Source organism: Panulirus ornatus, chromosome 10 (assembly GCF_036320965.1).
Source record: "Panulirus ornatus isolate Po-2019 chromosome 10, ASM3632096v1, whole genome shotgun sequence".
Lineage (NCBI taxonomy): Eukaryota > Metazoa > Arthropoda > Malacostraca > Decapoda > Palinuridae > Panulirus > Panulirus ornatus.
The window spans coordinates 24,621,979-24,644,690 of record NC_092233.1 but is presented as its reverse complement, the minus strand read 5'-3'; the positions used below and the strand labels follow the sequence as shown (position 1 = coordinate 24,644,690).

The window sequence follows — 22,712 nt, the reverse complement described above, 5'->3', positions numbered from 1 at the left end:
AATAATTATATATAAAGATTATAGAATTTTAGATTTTTTACAATCACTCTCCAATGCTTCTTATTAGAATTTAGAAAAAATTGATGTACATCTAAATAGCATAATACTAATAAGGTGAGTTAAAGGATTTTAAAACATTATGCTCAATAAATGCCATCAGTGTAACCAAAGCTCAAAAATGCACAGGTTTTGTACCAAAGGCTTGGTGGTAATTTCATATGGGATATGATAACTCCACTATGCATAGAATGATGTAAGTACTCTGTTGGGTTAAGAACTGTGCATGTCATGCCTGTTTTATGGTACTATGATGCAATACATGCTACAAAAAGGAGGGGAAAAAAGTTTTATACCCCATATTGCAACTTGGGAGATTTTTCATCACCATTGCAAAACATATAGGATTTTGTTAAAGTTCCTGATAAACTGCCATCCTTCCATGTTTGATACATTATAACCATGATTAGTATGGGTAACTTTAAAATTAGTTTTTTGTTCCCATTTATGAGGAGGAGGATGTTACTGGTGTATTATTATATATGATATCTTGCATATTTCACTTTTGTGTGTAATAGATACTGTACTTTAACTTTACATTTTTGTATCACAGATACCCACCTCCTAAGCCTCAGAGCCAACCCATCACACCGATCCACAACAATAATAATAACAGTAGCAAAAGTAGTAAGAAGGGTGGATCATCTGGCAGTGCTACACCCCAGAATGGCACTCTTCCTAAAGCCACACCTCCTTCTCGTATCCCAGACCAACCCCAGAGGTCACCTCAGCTCCCACCTTCCCAGCAAGAGGAACTGATGCAACAGCCTTCTACTCAAGATGAGATAAACAGGATAAGGAAATATGAGGTAATGTAGCTTTGTTATTCAACTTCTTTTACTGAAATGCAGTTTTGAAGAATTGCCACAAGATATTTTTGACATCTTCAATTAATCCCTTAATGTGTCATGCATGTGTTTTCCTGCATTCACAGTAGGATAAAGTATGCATTTGAAGTGCCAAAGACTTAAGCAGTGCCTGAAGGATTTGAATATTTAAGTAGCTGTAAAATTAGTTAATAATGCCAGCTTTTTCTTATGGAAAGATACAAATGTTTAGAAAATAAATGTTGTATGAAGCATACTTGAGGAAAATAACACTAGAATACTAAATAACCCAAAATACTTTTCCTCATGCAAAATGCAAACCCAGGACCACAAACTCCATTGGCCCACTTAAAACAGAAGTTATTGTTACAGATGACTGCCAAGAGATAAGTGAGATTCTGAAAAGACATGAACTGGTTTTCTGTGAGCCAAAAACCACGTTAATGGTAAATGACCCATTAGACTTCTTTAATAGTAATACATCCAGTTGCATACAAAACAGATATCACCAACTCAATAGAATATTTTGAGAAGGCCATTATGAGCATGCTCATGCACTCAGCCCCAGGCCCAGGCTCTTGAAACTCAATATTCATAAAGAAATGCAAGACACCTGTAGCATGTACACTAAATATCCTTTGGAGAAAAAGTCTAGATTCTGGCATTACTGAGCATTTGAAATTGACCCACATTTTCATACTCCACACAGGTGGAAGCAAAGCAGTCCCAAAAAACTTTTGACTAATAGCATTAACATTGCACATCACTAAAATCTTCAAAAGAGTCCTAAGAAACAAGCTAATGGAATTTATGGAAGTGAACAGTCTACATAACCAAGATGACATGGTTTTAGGGCGGGAAGACCTTGCCTCTCACTGTTGTTTGACCACTATGATAGGAGTGTTGAAGCTCTTGTAAACAAAGAAAATGTTGACATGATTTGCACAGACTTTGCAAAAGCATATGACAATTGACACCAAAGTGTCATAAGTACACAAAATGTGAAAGATGGGAATAACCAGAAAAATTGGGAGATGGATATACATCTTTTTAACTAAAAGATCACAACTTTGTAAACCATGCCATTTTGAGGGCCTCCAAGGTAAAAAGCTTAGTCCTCTAAGGAACTGTACTTGCATCCATCTTGTTGGTCATTTGTATATCTGACATTGATGTGAACACAAGCCACAGTTTCATATCCTTTGCAGATGATGCAAGATGCCAAAAGGCTAGAAAGAGACAGATGAAGCCTTTAACTAAGGAGCCAAGAAGGGTTTGCTTCTCAATGGAGGTGAGTTTCAACTCCGGTATGGGAAAAGTGAAGGAATCAAAAGCAACACAGAATATTGGACAGACACAGGTGCTGTCACAAGCCATTTGACTAATGTGAAAGATCTCAGATTAATAATGTCTAATGACCTAACCTTCATAGAACACAGCAAAACAAAAGTTGCCTCAAACAGAAGGATGGCAGGCTGGATCCTGCAGATCTTTAAGACAAGAGATTAAATACCATTGTTGATGTTATTCAAAGCACTAATTCTTTCACAAATTGAATTCTTGCATCCTAACACCACCCTACAAGATGTGCAAAATTGCAGAATTAGAAAATGTTCAGAGATCCTTCTCAGCCCATATTAATGTAGTAAAGGACCCAGGTTACTGGGAACGACTGAAATCTCCAAGACTGTGCTTCCTGGAGCACAGACAGGAAAGGTATATCAGCATTTATGCCTGGAAATTTCAAAACCTCGCTAGCTACTATCAGAAATAGGATGGGCTGCACAGAATTGGACAAGCACCTATAAAGTGTATCAGATATACTAGGCTGTGGGGACGATGTAGGCCTGAGGGCTGTGGATTCCAACAGCTTGTCGACAAATGACCAGAATCCAGCAGCCTGGGCCCAGTTTGGGCTGTTGGGGTAAGGACCCCCAAAGACCTCACCAGGTATGCAACAGATATAAGGAAAATTGGGAAAAGTTGAAAGGTAAATCAGTGGTAGAAAAACAGAAAAGAAAATTGTGAATGAAACAAAATGTATCCTAAGTTAATATGTATGGGAAATGGTATTACTTTTAGATTCTTCATAGTGTGCTTTTAGAAAATGCTGATTGAGGTAGGCATCTGTTACCTATAAGTTGTTACTTGGTTTTTTGTGAGTACTTGCTAAACTGTGTAATGAGGTTTTAACTTAGCTTTGATGATTGTGTGGAAGTGTGCATTTATTTTACAGAAATTCTGAAATTTAGGAGAATAATGAAAGTTTAGCAAACTTGATATACTGTCCCATGAATATTTGATGAGGAGCTTAATTGGATATTTGTTTTTATTGGCAGTTGTGTCTTTTTTTATGCATGGTCATGTTTTCTGCCATAGTGAGTTTGTATCAGGAACAGACAAATGAGGCCTTGAGGAAAAATCCTCATTTGGCTCCTTTTTCCCATTCTAGAAAATTATTTACGATGGGAAGGATTTATTTCCAGCCCCCACTCTCATCTATCTTTGTTTGCCTTCACTAGCATGCAGAAGATAACTGAGTAGCATTCTTTCTCCCGTATCCTAAGGAATGAAATGGTTACATATGTACTCCATTGAGAATAGAACAGGGAGTTGGTATTTGTAAATGCAAAGCCAAGTTGATATTTGTACTTGATGGTTTGAGAGTACCTATGTATGGGAATTTGATAACAGTAAGGACTAGTTAAGGTTAAAATTCAGTCTGTTGTGATCTTTAGGAGGAGCTTAAGCTTCGAAGGGAACGTGAAGAACAGGAAGCCATGTTAAGGTCTTCATTACGATCATCCCAGAAGCTTCAGCAGCTGGCTAACAAACCAGTGCCAACTGGTGTTGTTAATGAGGCATTTGCGGTAGAGGAGGCACGGGCAGAGGCAGAGCCCCAGCCTGGTGCAGACACTCCAAGCAAAGTCATAGGTAAGAGACCCAGAATTTTAGTGTATATCATCAAGGAAGTAGATGCAGAAATTTAAAGTACACATTTTTCAGAAATTTGGAAAACTCTTTTGCTGTCTTTAAATATTTTAGAATAACCTATGTTATATTACTTTCATTTTTCATTCATACATCAAGAGGTTTGCAGAATATCTACAAAGTGGTTTACTTACCATTTTATATGAGTGCTTGTACTTCCATAAAAAAACTTTACATGATAAAAGGATTCATATGTACATATTGTAGTTCATTTGCTTCATCAGTGCACCTTAAGATGATCTTATTCATTCTTTTTTTTTAACCATCTCAGAGGGCCTGTTTTAAGAGTTTAAGCTTATATAAAAGTTCCATTCTGATGTTTTTACTTTTGTTTATTTATAGCAGTATAATTCCTCAGACCAAGCAGTACTCTTCTTAAGAAATAGAGTACTGTCCAAGTAATTGCTTTTTTTTTTTTTTCTTTTTTGCCTCCTTGAAGATTACAGACATTGATACATCATTGACTTGTATCTTTAAGGAACTGTATGCAATACATACATTCATTTGATGGAGCAGGAATATTGCAATGCATTTCTAGACTTGAATGAGCTACAAGCATAATTATCCTTTTGTAATTGATTGACTGTATTGTTGACTGGTTGGTAAGGTTATTTAATGTATGTATGACTCATGGTGAGGTGCCTGAGGATTGGCGGAATGCGTGCATAGTGCCATTGTACAAAGGCAAAGGGGATAAGAGTGAGTGCTCAAATTACAGAGGTATAAGTTTGTTGAGTATTCCTGGTAAATTATATGGGAGGGTATTGATTGAGAGGGTGAAGGCATGTACAGAGCATCAGATTGGGGAAGAGCAGTGTGGTTTCAGAAGTGGTAGAGGATGTGTGGATCAGGTGTTTGCTTTGAAGAATGTATGTGAGAAATACTTAGAAAAGCAAATGGATTTGTATGTAGCATTTATGGATCTGGAGAAGGCATATGATAGAGTTGATAGAGATGCTCTGTGGAAGGTATTAAGAATATATGGTGTGGGAGGCAAGTTGTTAGAAGCAGTGAAAAGTTTTTATCGAGGATGTAAGGCATGTGTATGTGTAGGAAGAGAGGAAAGTGATTGGTTCTCAGTGAATGTAGGTTTGCGGCAGGGGTGTGTGATGTCTCCATGGTTGTTTAATTTGTTTATGGATGGGGTTGTTAGGGAGGTGAATGCAAGAGTCTTGGAAAGAGGGGCAAGTATGAAGTCTGTTGGGGATGAGAGAGCTTGGGAAGTGAGTCAGTTGTTGTTCGCTGATGATACAGCGCTGGTGGCGGATTCATGTGAGAAACTGCAGAAGCTGGTGACGGAGTTTGGTAAAGTGTGTGGAAGAAGAAAGTTAGGAGTAAATGTGAATAAGAGCAAGGTTATTAGGTACAGTAGGGTTGAGGGTCAAGTCAATTGGGAGGTGAGTTTGAATGGTGAAAAACTGGAGGAAGTGAAGTGTTTTAGATATCTGGGAGTGGATCTGTCAGCGGATGGAACCATGGAAGCGGAAGTGGATCATAGGGTGGGGGAGGGGGCGAAAATTTTGGGAGCCTTGAAAAATGTGTGGAAGTCGAGAACATTATCCCGGAAAGCAAAAATGGGTATGTTTGAAGGAATAGTAGTTCCAACAATGTTATATGGTTGCGAGGCGTGGGCTATGGATAGAGTTGTGCGCAGGAGGATGGATGTGCTGGAAATGAGATGTTTGAGGACAATGTGTGGTGTGAGGTGGTTTGATCGAGTAAGTAACGTAAGGGTAAGAGAGATGTGTGGAAATAAAAAGAGCGTGGTTGAGAGAGCAGAAGAGGGTGTTTTGAAATGGTTTGGGCACATGGAGAGAATGAGTGAGGAAAGATTGACCAAGAGGATATATGTGTCGGAGGTGGAGGGAACGAGGAGAAGAGGGAGACCAAATTGGAGGTGGAAAGATGGAGTGAAAAGGATTTTGTGTGATCGGGGCCTGAACATGCAGGAGGGTGAAAGGAGGGCAAGGAATAGAGTGAATTGGAGCGATGTGGTATACAGGGGTTGACGTGCTGTCAGTGGATTGAATCAAGGCATGTGAAGCGTCCGGGGTAAACCATGGAAAGCTGTGTAGGTATGTATATTTGCGTGTGTGGACGTGTGTATGTACATGTGTATGGGGGGGGTTGGGCCATTTCTTTCGTCTGTTTCCTTGCGCTACCTCGCAAACGCGGGAGACAGCGACAAAGTATAAAAAAAAAAAAAAAATTGATTGTATAGTGCAGGCAGTGAGTTCTTCACTTGTGGGACCCCATCTGAACTTTCATTGCCACCAGGTAGCCTCTTAAACCTATGTAAACAACTGGCATTTACAGTCTTCTTGGTCGGTTTGTTCCAACCATCCAAACCCTTAAAGTAAACCAGTACCTCTAGACAACCTAACTATTTTTTTGCCTAGTTTCTTTTCATGGTTGCTGTTACTCTGGTGCTGCATATCTTGAAGAACCATTCACTGTCAGTATTGCCCAGCTGATTTAGGAACTTGAAGGCATTCAAGGAATACTGTGAATTGGAACGATGTGGTATACTTTGGTTGACGTGCTGTCAATGGATTGAACCAGGGGATGTGAAGCGTCTGGGGTAAACCATGAAAAGTTCTGTGGGGCCTGGATGTGGAAAGGGAGCTGTGGTTTCGGTGCATTATACATGACAGTTAGAGACTGAGTGTGAATGAATGTGGCCTTTGTTGTCTTTTCCTAGTGCTACCTCGTGCACATGCGGGGGGAGGGGTTTGTTATTTCATTTGTGGCAGGGTAGCGATGGAAATGAATAAAGGCAGACAGTATGAATTATTTACATGTGTATACATGTGTATGTCTGTGTGTGTATATATATGTATACGTTGAGATGTATAGGTATGTATATGTGCGTGTGTGGACGTTTATGTACATACATGTGTATGTGGGTGGGTTGGGCCATTCTTTCGTCTGTTTCCTTGCATTACCTTGCGTTAGCAAGGTAATGCAAGGAATAGATAATTATTTTATGCTTATTATATGTTCCCTACTCAGTTTCACTTTTTTATTTTCTTTATTAGAATTTTATTGTCATGTAACTACATTAACAGATACCTTTCCATAGCATCACTTTCATTCTCCTCTTATTTTGTTGTTAGCATCATTGTTTCTCTCTTTTCCACTAGTTTCATATACATTCAGTATTCTTTGACTGTTTACCACTGGTTTTCAAAAGGACCTAGTGGTTTGTTGTTTGTATTATATCATAAATATATTCCTTCATGTTCATGGTGTTACTTTTATATTTTTGAACTTGGCAAAGGTAGTGATGTAGTTAGTAATTGGTAGGCAGTAATTGGTACTACCCACTTGAGTATCATGAGGGTTTGTGACATATGCATAGTGAGCCAGCACTTCGGTGGTTGTCAAGTTGCACTCTTCTGCCTGAGGTGGCTGTCTTCTTTGTGTGTCAAACACATGTGGACTACTGGCATTCTGTCCACAAAACATACAATCTCTTCTTGTCAAACATAACATTTAACACCTGACTCATGTAGCTCATTCTCTGTAACTCTAGATTTTCCTGCAATGAGCAGGAAAATCTGTCTTTTAGCAAAAGTGGAAGCAATAGATAGTAGTAGTAGGTAGGAGCATTTAGGCAGGAACATTAGGTAGAAGTAGTAGGCAGGAACATCAGGAAGTAGCATAAGGTAGAACTAGTCAGTAGGAACATAAGGTAGGAGCCCCTGCAAACAGAGGTGCTCCTTGCCAGTGGCCTGTTAAGGGTGAAGCACTAAAGGCTAAGAAGCGGCACTGGAGACTCTATTGCCATGGCCACCCCTTGAGGGAGTTCCATTTGGGAACAGGTGTCAGAGATAGATGGATAGCTAAGAGAGGGAAAGGCAGTTACTCACAAAGTGATGTGGATGGCACTTGGCTTAGTTAATGTTGAAGGTGATTAAACTTGAGTGTAATCTTGCCTTAATGAGGTTGATGCCCCAGGAGAGGCTAGAGGCAATTCATACATAATAGGAACTGGTATCAATATGTTGAGGATCATCAAAACAGCTCAGCATTAGGGAAAGGGCTTTGTGCACAGGTAAAAGTGCTTCAAGCAGATGTTTGCAAGGTTTTGATAATGTTTTGAGCAGATCTTCCAGTGTCATTTGCTTCATATGATTGTTTGTCTTAGTTTACCTTTTCTTAAATCCTCCACACTTTATCTCTTGGTGAACTATGAAATTATTCTGTTCCAATAACCTGATGAAGTGACCATCACAAATGCTAGACGTTTTGGAATTAGTCGTTTTAGGATGTATGTAGCAATTATAGGGAATAAGTATGTTAAATATATCAGGAAAAGTGTATACAAGAATATTAATTGACTGAGTGATGGAAATGACTGAATGCAGATTAAGTGAAGAGCATGGAGTTCATGGAAAGTTAGGGGAAATGTGGATCAGATTTTTGTAGTAAAGATGACGGTGGAAAAGTATTTAGTGAAGGGTAAGAAGTTATATGCAGCTTTTATGGATCTCGAAAAAGTGTATGACAGAGTTGAGTGGAATGCTGTATGGAATGTGTTAAGAATGATATATGGTATAGGGGGACAACTGTCAGGTGTAAAGACCTTCTGTAGAGGAGCACATGCATTTGTAAGAGTGGATGAAGAGTTGAGGGAAAGTTTTGGGATACTTGTAGGTGTGAGGCAGGGCTGTGTGATGTCACCATGGCTTTTTGATATACATATGGATGAAATGATAAGAGAGATGAAGCAAAACTAGGGAAAAGGGCTGCAGAGATGGAGTGTGGAGGTGAGATATGGCAGCTAGTGGCAAGCCTGTTTGCTGGGAGTGAAGAGGAGTTGCAAAAGGTTGTAAGTGTGTTTTATGATAAGTGTAAGCGTAGGCAAATGAAGGTAAAGCAAGTAAAAGTAAAGTAATGGTTATTATTTTTATTATTATACTTGAATGCCATTTTCCACATCAGCGAGGTAGCACTAGGAAACAGACAAAGAATGGCCCATACACTCTAATATATTCATTTCTTATTATACTTAACTGCTGTTTCCTGCGTCAGCAAGGTACTGCCAGGAAACAGACGAAGAATGACCCATCCACTTATATCTACATATATGCATAAATCCCCATACACGCACATATACTTACATATTCATTAATTTTATTTTATCTTTTTCTTTCAAACTATTCGCCATTTCCCGCGTTAGCGAGGTAGTGTTAAGAACAGAGGACTGGGCCTTTGAGAGAATATCCTCACCTGGCCCTCTTCTCTGTTCCATCTTTTGGAAAATTAAAAAAAAAAAAAACGAGAGGGGAGGGTTTCCAGCCCCCCGCTCCCTCCCCTTTTAGTCGCCTTCTACGACACGCAGGGAATACGTGGGAAGTATTCTTTCTCCCCTACCCCCAGGGATTTTATTTTATATTTTATTTATTATACTTAACTGCTGTCTTTCGCGTTAGAGAGAGCGCAAGGAAGCAGACGAGGAATGGCCCAATCCGCCCACATACACATGTATATACTTAAATGCCCACACACACACACACACCCATATACATACATATACATTTCACCATTATGTTTTTTTTTTTTTTTTTTTTTTTTTTTTTTTTTTTTACTTTGTCGCTGTCTCCCGCGTTTGCGAGGTAGCGCAAGGAAACAGACGAAAGAAATGGCCCAACCCCCCCCCCATACACATGTACATACACACGTCCACACACGCAAATATACATACCTACACAGCTTTCCATGGTTTACCCCGGACGCTTCACATGCCTTGATTCAATCCACTGACAGCACGTCAACCCCTGTATACCACATCGCTCCAATTCACTCTATTCCTTGCCCTCCTTTCACCCTCCTGCATGTTCAGGCCCCGATCACACAAAATCCTTTTCACTCCATCTTTCCACCTCCAATTTGGTCTCCCTCTTCTCCTCGTTCCCTCCACCTCCGACACATATATCCTCTTGGTCAATCTTTCCTCACTCATTCTCTCCATGTGCCCAAACCATTTCAAAACACCCTCTTCTGCTCTCTCAACCACGCTCTTTTTATTTCCACACATCTCTCTTACCTTTACGTTACTTACTCGATCAAACCACCTCACACCACACATTGTCCTCAAACATCTCATTTCCAGCACATCCATCCTCCTGCGCACAACTCTATCCATAGCCCACGCCTCGCAACCATACAACATTGTTGGAACCACTATTCCTTCAAACATACCCATTTTTGCTTTCCGGGATAATGTTCTCGACTTCCACACATTTTTCAAGGCTCCCAAAATTTTTGCCCCCTCCCCCACCCTATGATCCACTTCCGCTTCCATGGTTCCATCCGCTGACAGATCCACTCCCAGATATCTAAAACACTTCACTTCCTCCAGTTTTTCTCCATTCAAACTCACCTCCCAATTGACTTGACCCTCAACCCTACTGTACCTAATAACCTTGCTCTTATTCACATTTACTCTTAACTTTCTTCTTCCACACACTTTACCAAACTCCGTCACCAGCTTCTGCAGTTTCTCACATGAATCCGCCACCAGCGCTGTATCATCAGCGAACAACAACTGACTCACTTCCCAAGCTCTCTCATCCCCAACAGACTTCATACTTGCCCCTCTTTCCAAGACTCTTGCATTTACCTCCCTAACAACCCCATCCATAAACAAATTAAACAACCATGGATACATCACACACCCCTGCCGCAAACCTACATTCACTGAGAACCAATCACTTTCCTCTCTTCCTACACGTACACATGCCTTACATCCTCGATAAAAACTTTTCACTGCTTCTAACAACTTGCCTCCCACACCATATATTCTTAATACCTTCCACAGAGCATCTCTATCAACTCTATCATATGCCTTCTCCAGATCCATAAATGCTACATACAAATCCATTTGCTTTTCTAAGTATTTCTCACATACATTCTTCAAAGCAAACACCTGATCCACACATCCTCTACCACTTCTGAAACCACACTGCTCTTCCCCAATCTGATGCTCTGTACATGCCTTCACCCTCTCAATCAATACCCTCCCATATAATTTACCAGGAATACTCAACAAACTTATACCTCTGTAATTTGGGCACTCACTCTTATCCCCTTTGCCTTTGTACAATGGCACTATGCATTATGTATATTTACTTATTATACTTTGTCGCTGTCTCCCGCATTAGCGAGGTAGTGCAAAGAAACAGACGAAAGAGTGGCCCAACCCACCCACATACACATGTATATACATACACATCCACACACACCCATATACATACCTATACATTTCAACATATACATTGATATGCATACACAGACATACATATATACACATGTACATAATTCATACTTGCTGCCTTTATTCATTCCCGTCGCCATCCCGCCACACATGAAATGACAACCCCCTCCCCCCGCACGTACACGAGGTAGCGCTAGGAAAAGACAACAAAGGCCACATTCGTTCACACTCAATCTCTAGCTGTCATGTATAATGCACCGAAACCACAGCTCCCTTTCCCATCCAGGCCCCACAAAACTTTTCATGGTTTACCTCAGACGCTTCACATGTCCTGGTTCAATCCATTGACAGCACATCGACCCCGGTATACCACATCATCCCAATTCACTCTATTGCTTGCACGCCTTTCACCCTCCTGCATGTTCAGGCCCTGATCGCTGAAAATCTTTTTCACTCCATCCTTCCAATTCCAGTTTGGTCTCCCACTTCTCGTTCCCTCCACCTCTGACACATATATCCTCTTTGTCAATCTTTCCTCACTCATTCTCTCCATATGACCAAACCATTTCAAAATACCCTCTTCTGCTCTCTCAACCACTCTCTCTTTATAACCATACATCTCTCTTACCCTTTCATTACTTACTCGATCATACCACCTTACACCATATATTGTCCTCAAACATCTCATTTCCAACACATCCTCCCTCCTTCGCACAACCCTATCTATAGCCCATGCTCGCAACCATATAACATTGTTGGAACCACTATTCCTTTAAACATACCCATTTTTGCTTTCCAAGATAATGTTTTCACCTGCCTCACATTTTTCTACGCTCCCAGAACTTTCGCCTCCTCCCCCACCCTGTGACTCACTTCTGCTTCCATGGTTCCATCTCCTGCCAAAGCCACACCCAGATATCTAAAACACTTCACTTCCTCCAGTTCTTCTCCATTCAAACTTACCTCCCAATTGACTTGTCCCTCTACCCTACTGTACCTAATAACCTTGCTCTTATTCACATCTACACTCAGCTTTCTTCTTTCACACACTTTACCAAACTCAGTTACCAGCTTCTGCAGTTTCTCACCCAAATCAGCCACCATTGCTGTATCATCAGCCAACTACAGCTGACTTACATCCCAAGCCCTCTCATCCAGCACAGACTGCATACTTTCCCCTTTCTCCAAAACAACCCCATCCATAAACAAATTAAACAACCACAGCATCATCACACACCCCTGCCGCAAACCAACATTTACTGGGAACCAGTCACTTTCCCCTCTTCCTACTTGTACACATGCCTTACATTCTTGATAAAAACGTTTCACTGCTTCTAGCAACTTGCCTTCCACACCATATATTCTTGAATACCTTCCACAGAGCATCTCTATCAACTCTATCATATGCTTTCTACAGATCCATAGATGCTACATAAAAATCCATTTGTTTTTCTAAGTATTTCTCACATACATTCTTCAAAGCAAACACCTGATCCACACATCCTCTACCACTTCTGAAACCACACTGCTCTTCCCCAGTCTGATGCTCTGTACATGCCTTCACACTCTCAATCAATACCCTCCCATATTATTTCCCAGGAATACTCAACAAACTTGTACCTCTGTAATTTGAACACTTGCCTTTATCCCCTTTGCCTTTATACAATGGCACTATGCATGCATTCCACCAATCCTCAGGCACCTCACCATGAGTCATACATACATTGAATATCCTTATCAACCAGTCAACAACACAGTCACCCCCTTTTTTAATAAATTACACTGCAATACCATCCTAACCTTCAGCCTTGCCGGCTTTCATCTTCCGCAATACTTTCACTATCTCTTCTCTGATTACCAAATCATTTTCCCTAACCCTTCTCACTTCGCACACCACCTCGATCAAGACACCCTATATCTGCCACTCTATCATCTAACACATTCTACAAACCTTCAAAATATTCACTCCATCTCTTTTCATATCACCACTACTTGTTATCACCTCCCCATTAGCCCCCTTCACTGATGTTTCCATTTGTTCTCTTGTCTTACACACTTTATTTACCTCCTTCCAAAACATCTTATTATTCTCCCTAAAATTTAATGATACTCTCTCACCCCAACTCTCATTTGCCCTCTTTTTCACCTCTTGCATCTTTCTCTTGACCTCCTGCCTCTTTCTTTTATACATCTCCCAGTCATTTCCACTATTTCCTTACAAAATTCATCCAAATGCCTCCCTCTTCTCTTTCACTAACAATCTTACTTCTTCTCCCACCACTCACTACCCTTTCTAATCTGCCCATCTCCCATGCTTCTCATGCTATAAGCATCTTTTGCGCAAGGCATCACTGCTTCCCTAAATACATCCCATTCCTTCCCCTTTCCCCTTACGTCCTTTGCTCTCACCTTTTTCCTTTCTGCACCCAGTCTCTCCTGGTAGTTCCTCACACGTCTCCTTCCCAAGCTCACTTACCCTCACCACTCTCTTCACCCCAACATTCTCTCTTCTTTTCTGAAAACCTCTACAAATCTCCACCTTCGCCTCCACAAGATAATGATCGGACATCCCTCCTGTTGCACCTCTCTGCACATTGACATCCAAAAGTGTCTCTTTCAGGCGCCTATCAATTAACACGTAATCCAGTAATGCTCTCTGGCCATCTCTCCTACTTGCATATGTATACTTATGTATATATCTCTCTTTTTGAACCAGGTATTCCCAATCATCAGTCCTTTTTCAGCACACAAATCTACAAGCTCTTCACCATTTCCATTTACAACACTGAACACCCCATGTACACCAATTATTCCCTCAACTGCCACATTACTCACCTTTGCATTCAAATCACTCATCACTATAACCCACTCGTGCATCAAAACTGCTAACACACACACTCAGCTGCTCCCAAAACACTTGCCTCTCATGATTTTTCTTCTCATGCCCAGGTGCATAGGTACCAATAATCACCCATCTCTCTCCATCCACTCTCAGTTTTACCCATATCAGTCTAGAGTTTACTTTCTTACACTCTATCACACTCCCACAATTCCTGTTTCAGGAGTAGTGCTACTCCTTCCCTTGCTCTTGTCCTCTCACCAACCCCTGACTTTACTCCCAAGACACTCCCAAACCACTCTTTTCTCATCTTGATTACATCCACACACATTTAGACATCCCAATCTGAGCCTTCGAGGAGGATGAGCACTCCCCACATGACTCCTTCTCTTTCCCCTTTTAGAAAGTTAAAATACAAGGAGGGGAGGGTTTCTAGCCCCCCCACTCCTGTCCCCTTTAGTCGCCTTCTACGACACGTGGGGAATGCGTGGGAAGTATTTTTCTTCCCTATCCCCAGAGATACATATACGTATATACACATGTACATATCCGTACTTGCTGCCTTCATCCATTCCCGCTGCCACCCCACCACACACGAAATAGCATCCCCCCTCCTCCTCCTCCAGCGAGGCAACACCAGAACAGACAAAAAAGGCCACATTCGTTCACACTCATTCTCCAGCTATCATGTGTAATGCATCAAAATCACAACTCCCTTTCAACAATCTAAACCTCACAGACCTTTCCATCGTTTTCCCCAGACACTTCACATACCCTAGTTCAGTCCATTGACAGCATGTCGACCCCGATATACCACATTGTTCCAATTCACTCTCTTCCTTGCATGCCTCTCACCCTCCCATATGCTCAGTCCTCGCTCAGTCAAAATCTTTTTTACTCCATCCTTCCACCTCCAATTTGATCTGCTTCTCCTTGTTCCCTCCTTCTCTGACACATATATCCTCTTTGTCAATCTTTCCTCATTCATCCTCTACATGTGTCCAAACCATTTCCACACACCCTTTTCTGCTCTCTGAACCACACTCTTTTTATTACCACATATCTCTCTTACCTTTTCATTACTTACTTGATCAAACCACTTCACACCACATGTTGTCCTCAAACATTTAATTTCCAACACATCCACCCTCCTCCGCACAACCCTTGCCATAGCCCATGCCTCACAACCATATAACATTGTTGGAGCCAGTATTCATACAAATATACCCATTTTTGATCTCTAAGGTAATGTTCTTGCCTTCCACACACTCTTTAACGCTCCCTCCCCCACCCTGTGACTCACTTCCGCTTCCATGGTTCCATCCGCTGCTAAGTCCACTCCCAGATATCTAAAACACTCCACTTCCTCCAATTTTTCTTCATTCAAACTTACATCCCAATTAACCTGCCCCTCAACCCTACTGAACCTGATAATCTTGCTCGTTATCACATTTAATCTCAACTTTCTCCTTTCACACCCCTTTCCAAACTCAGTCACCAACTTCTGCAGTTTCTCACTTGAATCAGCCACTAGAGCTGTATCATGGGCAAACAACAAATGATTCATTTCCCAGGTCCTATCATCACCAGCATGCTGCATACTTGCCCCTTTCTCCAAAACTCTTGCATTTACCTCCTTAACCACCCCATCCATAAACAAATTAAACAACCAGTGGGACATCACACACCCCTGTCACAGACTGACATTCCCTGGAAACCAGTCACTCTTATCTCTTCCTACTTGTACACACGCCTTACATCCTTGGTGAAAGCTTTTCACTACTTCTAGCAATTTACCTCCCACACCATACACTCTTAAGACCTTCCACAAAGCATTTCTATCAGCCCTATCATATGCTGTCTACAGATCCATAAATACTACATACAAACCCATCTGCTTTTCTAAGTAATTTCTCACACACATTCTTCAAAACACACACCTGATCCACACATCCACTACCACTTCTGAAACCACACTGCTCCTCCCCATTCTGATGCTCTGTACATGCCTTCACCCTCTCAATCAGTACCCTCCCATGTGATTCCCAGGATAACTCAACAAACTTGTGCCTCTGTAATTTGAACACTCACCTTTATCCCCTTTACCTTTGTACAGTGGCACTATGCATGCATTCTGCCAATCCTCAGGCACTTCATCATAATCCATATATACACTGAATATCCTTACCAGCCAATCAGCAACCCCCTTTTTTAATAAATTCTACTGCAGCACCATAAAAACCCATTGCCTTGCTGGATTTCATCTTTTGCAAGGCTTCACTACCTCTTTTCTCTTAATGAAACCATTCTCCCTGACCCTCTCACTTCGCACAACACCCTGACCAAAACACCCAATATCTTCCACTCTTCCATCAAACCCATTCAACAAACCTTCAAAATGCTCACTCTATCTCCTCCTCAATTCATCACTACCTGTTATTACTTCCCCACTTGCCCTCTTCACCGATGTTCCCATTTGTTCTTTTGTCTTATGAACGTTACTTACCTTCTTCCAAAACATCTTATTTTCCCTAATGTTTAATGATACTCTCTCACTCCAACTCTCATTAGCCCTCTTTTTCAACTCTTGCACCTTTCTCTTGACCTCCAGCTGCTTTCTTTTATACATTTCTGTTTATTTACACTCCTTCCTTGCAAGTATCATCCAAACAACTCTCTTTTCCTTTTAACTAACAACTTTATTTGTTCTTCCCACCTCTCACTACCCTTTCTAATCTGCCCACCTCCCACCTTTCTCATGCCACATGCATCCTATGCACAAGCCATCACTGCTTCCCTAAATACATCCCATTCCTCACCCACTCCCCTCATGTCATTTGCTCTCACCTTTTGCCATTTTATGCTTAATCTGTCCTGGTAATTCCTCACACAAGTCTCTATCCAGGCTCACTTACTATCACCACTGTCGTCTCCCCAACATTCTCTCTTATGTCGACCTCTACAAATCATCACCTTCGCCTCCACAAGATAGTGATTAGACATCCTCCAGCTGCCCCTCTCAGCACATTAACATCCAAAAGTCTCTCTTTTACATGCCTATCAATCAACACGTAATCCAATAATGCCCTTTGACCATCTCTTCTACTCACGTACGTATACTTATGTATATCTCTCTTTTTAAACCAGATATTTTTTTTCAGCACACAAATCCACCATTTCTCTTCACAACACTGAATACCCCATGTACACCAATTATACCTTCAACTGCCACATTACTCACCTTCACATTTAAATCACCCATCACTATAACCCAGTTTCATGTATCAAAGCTGCTTACCCACTCACTCAGCTGCTCCCAAAACACTTGGCTGTCATGATCTTTCTTCTCATGACCAGGTGCATAAGCACCAACAATCACCCATCTCTCTCCATCCACTTTCAGTTTTACCCATATCAATTTAGAATTTACTTTCTTACACTCTCCCACAACTCCTGCTTCAAGAGTAGTGCTACTCCCTCCTTAGCTCTTGTCCTTTCACCAAGCCCTGACCTTACTTCCAAGACTTTCCCAAACCATTCTTCCCTTTACCCTTGAGTTTTTTTTCACTCTGAGCCAGAACATCCAGGTTTATTTCCTCAAACATACTACCTATCTCTTTTCTCATCTTGCTTACATCCACACATATTCAGACACCCCAATCTGAGCCTTTGAGGATGTGCATTCCCCACTTGACTTCTTCTGTTTCCCCTTTTAGAAATTGAAATACAAGAAGGGGACAATTTCCAGTCCCCCGCTCCTGCACCCATTAGTCGCTTCTGTGACACACGGGGAATATGTGGGAAGGAAACAGAATGAAAGTTTAGATTTTGTAAAACCATATAGAGTGAAAGAAGAAAGTTTACTAAATTGTGCTCTGGGTATGGGGGAAAAAGACTTGAAGAAGTGAGAGAATTTAAGTATCTAGGAGCTGTCTTGGGTGAGTGTGGTGATATGGAAAGAGTGAGAGAGCAGTATAGGAGTATAGGGTAGAAGAGTCGCTGGTTTCCTTGATAGAATAATGAGGGGTAGAGGTGTAAGTATGGAAGTGAAGAAAGGATTAAGGGACAGCATTGTCTTCCCAACCCTGACCTATGCAACCAAATCATGGACATGTAATGAGCCACAGAGGTCAAGACTCCAGACCGTGGAGATGAGCTATTTGAGAACAACATGTGGTGTGACTAGATGGAATGAAGAAAGAAATGAAAGGGTGTATGAGAGATGTGGTATGGCAGGAAAAGCAAAGGGAGTGAATTGTGGAGTGATAGGATGGGTGAAACATAATACTTTGAGGTGGTTTGGGTATATGGAGAGAGTGTGTGATAGTACAATTAAAGAGGTTGGTGTGAGTGAAAGACCACCTGTGGCATGGGTAGATAAGGTGGAGGGATACTGGAGGGAGAGAAATAGTGGAAGAATGTGTGGAATAGTGTATGCAAGGGAGACATGTAAGGACAGGGATAAGTGGAGACTCTTTTACCGTGGCCACCACTTGTTTGTAGTTCCTGGAGGAAACAGGCATCAGAGATACGGATAGATAGGAACACTGGATTTGAGACAGTATTAAGCTTTATACATCAATATTGACAACCTTAAAGAGTGCCTTTTCCTGTAAGAGCATTTGAGGCATGTATTCAAATCAGTGTACCATAGATGGAGTTCCCTGTTCAGATTTAGATTAACACAGTACTTTATGTGTTATGTGATTACAAAAAAGTTTTAGACAAGTTATTATGCTACTTGTCTAGTTTATAAGCTTATAAAGTCTTTTGTTCCAAATTTACAAGTTGGCTTGTGGTAGTCAGAAGGCTTCATTATTTGCAGTTATTGCAAGGCAAAGATACCCAGAAGTTATAAACTACTGTTGAATCTCTTCAGTTATTTGGTGTATTTGTAAATGCTCAAATTATTCAGTTAAGTTCCTGTACAACTTTAGGGACTTATGTGTTTGAGCATTATTGGAAATATGGTACAGGTCTCCTTACTCTTGGTTTTTCTTTCTTTCATGCTTGTTCACTGCTTTCCGCGTTTGTGCCAGGAACCGATCACAAAGAGGACTCATTTGCTCTACTCTCCTGTTGTTATGTGTGGTTCATTCAAACCACAGCCACTTTGGCACAACCATGCCCCACATACCTATCCATGGATTCCCCTGGCTTCTCCATATTCCCTAGTTCAGTCCATTAAGAGAGTGTTGCTCCCTGTATACCACATCTCTTTATTGTTGAGTGCAGAAAATCTTTTTTATATTTACGGACTTACTTGAACAACTTGCATATAATGAAAAATTACACTGTAGTTATCAACCAATTTCCATTGTCAGTGTTTCTTGAACATACTGTCAAAAACAGAAGCTAAATATTTTGTTTCTATCAGCTAGGTGAGACCCAGTGTAGCAGTTCAACCTGTTGTTTGCTAAACTCATTCATGGAATGACATGTAGTTACTCTGTATCGCAATTATCAGTTTCTCTGTGGTTGGTAGTTGAGTTGTTGATGGTTACAGCTAGGTATTCAGACTACCATTTTGTGTAGTCTATGATGCCATTAGTAAAATGGGTTTCCAAATTGCAATTTCAAGCACAGATTTCTTGTTATAGTATAACATTTTTAACATATCCATGATAAGGCATGGGACTGTTTTTTGTGGTTTATTTATATATATACACCTGGTTTAAAAAGAGAGATATACATAAGTATATGTATGTAAGTAGGAGAGATGGCCAGAGAGTGTTATTGGATTGTGCGTTAATTGATAGGCACGTGAAAGAGAGACTTTTGGGTGTTAATGTACTGAGAGGGGCAATTGGAGGGATGTCTGATCATTATTTTGTGGAGGTGAAAATTTGTAGAGGTTTTCAGAAAAGAAGAGAGAATGTTGGGGTGAAGAGAGTGGTGAGAGTAAGTGAGCTGGGAAAGGAGACTTGTGTGAGGAGAGTTTGAGTGCAGAATGGAAAAAGATGAGAGCAAATGACGTATTGCAGTGGATTCTATTAAAAAAGGGGATGACTGTGTTTTTGACTGGTTGGTGAGGATATTCAGTGTATATATGGTTCATGGTGAAGTGCCTGAGGATTGGCAGAATGCATGCATAGTGCCATTGTACAAAGGCAGAGGGGATAAAGGTGTGTTCAAATTACAGAGGTATAAGTTTGGTCAAATTACAGAGGTATAAGTTTGTTGAGTATCCCTGGGAAATTATATGGGAGGGTATTGATTGAGAGGGTGAAGGCATGTACAGAGCATCAGATTGGGGAAGAGCAGTGTGGTTTCAAAAGTGGTAGAGGATGTGTGGATCAGGTGTTTGCTTTGAAGAATGTGTGTGAGAAATACTGAGAAAAACAGATGGACTTGTATATAGCATTTATGGATCTGTAGAGGGCATATGATAGAGTTGATAGAGATGCTTTGTAGAAGGTATTAAGGGTATATGGTGTGGGAGGTAAGTTGCTAGAAGCAGTGAAAAGTTTTTATCAAGGATGTAAGGCATGTGTATGAGTAGGAAGAGAGGAGAGTGATTGGTTCCTTGTGAATGTCGGTTTGTGGTAGGGGTGTGTGATGTCTCCATGGTTGTTTAATTTGTTTATGGATGGGGTTGTTAGGGAGGTGAATGCAAGAGTTTTGGAGAGAGGGGCAAGGATGCAGTCTGTTGTGGATGAGAGAGCTTGGGAAGTGAGTCAGTTGTTGTTCGCTGATGATACAGCGCTGGTGGCTGATTCATGTGAGAAACTACAGAAGCTGGTGACTGAGTTTGGTAAAGTGTGTGAAAGAAGGAAGCTGAGTGTAAATGTGAATAAGAGGAAGGTTATTAGGTTCAGTAGGGTTGAGGGACAAGTAAATTGGGAGGTAAGTTTGAGTGGAGAAAAACTGGAGGAAGTGAAGTGTTTTAGATATCTGGGTTGTGGACTTAGCAGTGGATGGGACCATGGAAGCAGAAGTGAGTCACAGGGTGGGGGAGGGGGCAAAGGTTCTGTGAACGTTGAAGAATGTGTGGAAGGCAAGAACGTTATCTCGGAGTAAAAATGGGTATGTTTGAAGGAATAGTGGTTCCAACAATGTTATATGGTTGCGAGACATGGGCTATAGACAGGGTTGTGAGGAGGAGGATGGATGTGTTGAAAATGAAATGTTTGAGGACAATATGTGGTGTGAGGTGGTTTGATCGAGTAAGTAATGAGAGGGTAAGAGAGATGTGTGGTAACAAAAAGAGTGTTGTTGAGAGAACAGAAGAGGGTGTATTGAAATGGTTTGGTCACATGGAGAGAATGATTGAGGAAAGATTGACAAAGAGGATATATGTATCACAGGCAGAGGGAATGAGAAGTGGGAAACCAAATTGGAGTTGGAAGGATGGAGTGAAAAGGACTTTGAGCGATCAGGGCCTGAACATACAGGAGGATGAAAGGCATGCAAGCACTAGTGAATTGGAATGATGTGGTATACCGTGGTCGACGTGTTGTCAATGGACTGAACCAGGGCATGTGAAGTGTCTGGGGTAAACCATGGAAAGTTTTGTTGAGCCTGGATGTGGAAAGGAAGCTGTGGTTTCAGTGCATTACACATGACAGCTAGAGACTGAGTGTGAATGCTTGTGGCTTTTGTTGTCTTTGCTTAGCACCACCTCACGTGTGTACAGGGGGAGGGGGGGTGTCATTTCATGTGTGGTAGGGTGGTGACGGGAATGAATAAAGGCAGCAAGTATGAATTATGTACATGTGTATGTATGTATGTCTTTTTCTTTCATTCTTTTAAGCTATTCGCCATTTCCCGTGCCAGCGAGGTAGTGTTAAGAACAGAGGACCAGGCCCCTGAGGGAACTTCCTCAGCTAGCCCCCTTCTCTGTTCCTTCTTTTGAAAAAAAAAAAAAAAAAAGAGAGGGGAGGATTTCCAGCCCCCCGCTCCCTCCCCTTTTAGTCGCCTTCTACGACATGCAGGGAATACGTGGGGAGTATTCTTTCTCCCCTATCCCCAGGGAGATGTCTGTGTATGTATATATATGTATAGGTATGTATATGTGTGTGTGTGGACGTCTATATATATACATGTGTATGTGTGTGGGTTGGGCCATTCTTTCGTCTGTTTCCTTGTGCTACCTCTCTAACAGGGGAGACAGCGATAAAGTATAAATATATATATATATATATATATATATATATATATATATATATATATATATATATATATATATATATATATATATATATATTTTTTTTTTTTTTTTTTTTTATACTTTGTCGCTGTCTCCCGCGTTTGCGAGGTAGCGCAAGGAAACAGACGAAAGAAATGGCCCAACCCCCCCCCATACACATGTACATACACACGTCCACACACGCAAATATACATACCTACACAGCTTTCCATGGTTTACCCCAGACGCTTCACATGCCTTGCTTCAATCCACTGACAGCACGTCAACCCCTGTATACCACATGACTCCAATTCACTCTATTTCTTGCCCTCCTTTCACCCTCCTGCATGTTCAGGCCCCGATCACACAAAATCTTTTTCACTCCATCTTTCCACCTCCAATTTGGTCTCCCTCTTCTCCTCGTTCCCTCCACCTCCGACACATATATCCTCTTGGTCAATCTCTCCTCACTCATTCTCTCCATGTGCCCAAACCATTTCAAAACACCCTCTTCTGCTCTCTCAACCACGCTCTTTTTATTTCCACACATCTCTCTTACCCTTACGTTACTTACTCGATCAAACCACCTCACACCACACATTGTCCTCAAACATCTCATTTCCAGCACATCCATCCTCCTGCGCACAT

The 22,712-nt window shown here is 41.2% G+C and overlaps 1 protein-coding gene across 1 annotated transcript in view; it reads left to right on the top strand.

Moving 5' to 3' along the window:
* The window catches only part of sdt (MAGUK p55 family member stardust), a 963,188-nt gene that overhangs the window by 749,299 nt on the left and 191,177 nt on the right, over positions 1–22,712 (top strand). Inside the window, 2 exon segments of the mRNA XM_071665600.1 lie at positions 611–866; positions 3,623–3,818. Coding sequence (XP_071521701.1) covers positions 611–866; positions 3,623–3,818 — 452 coding nt within the window.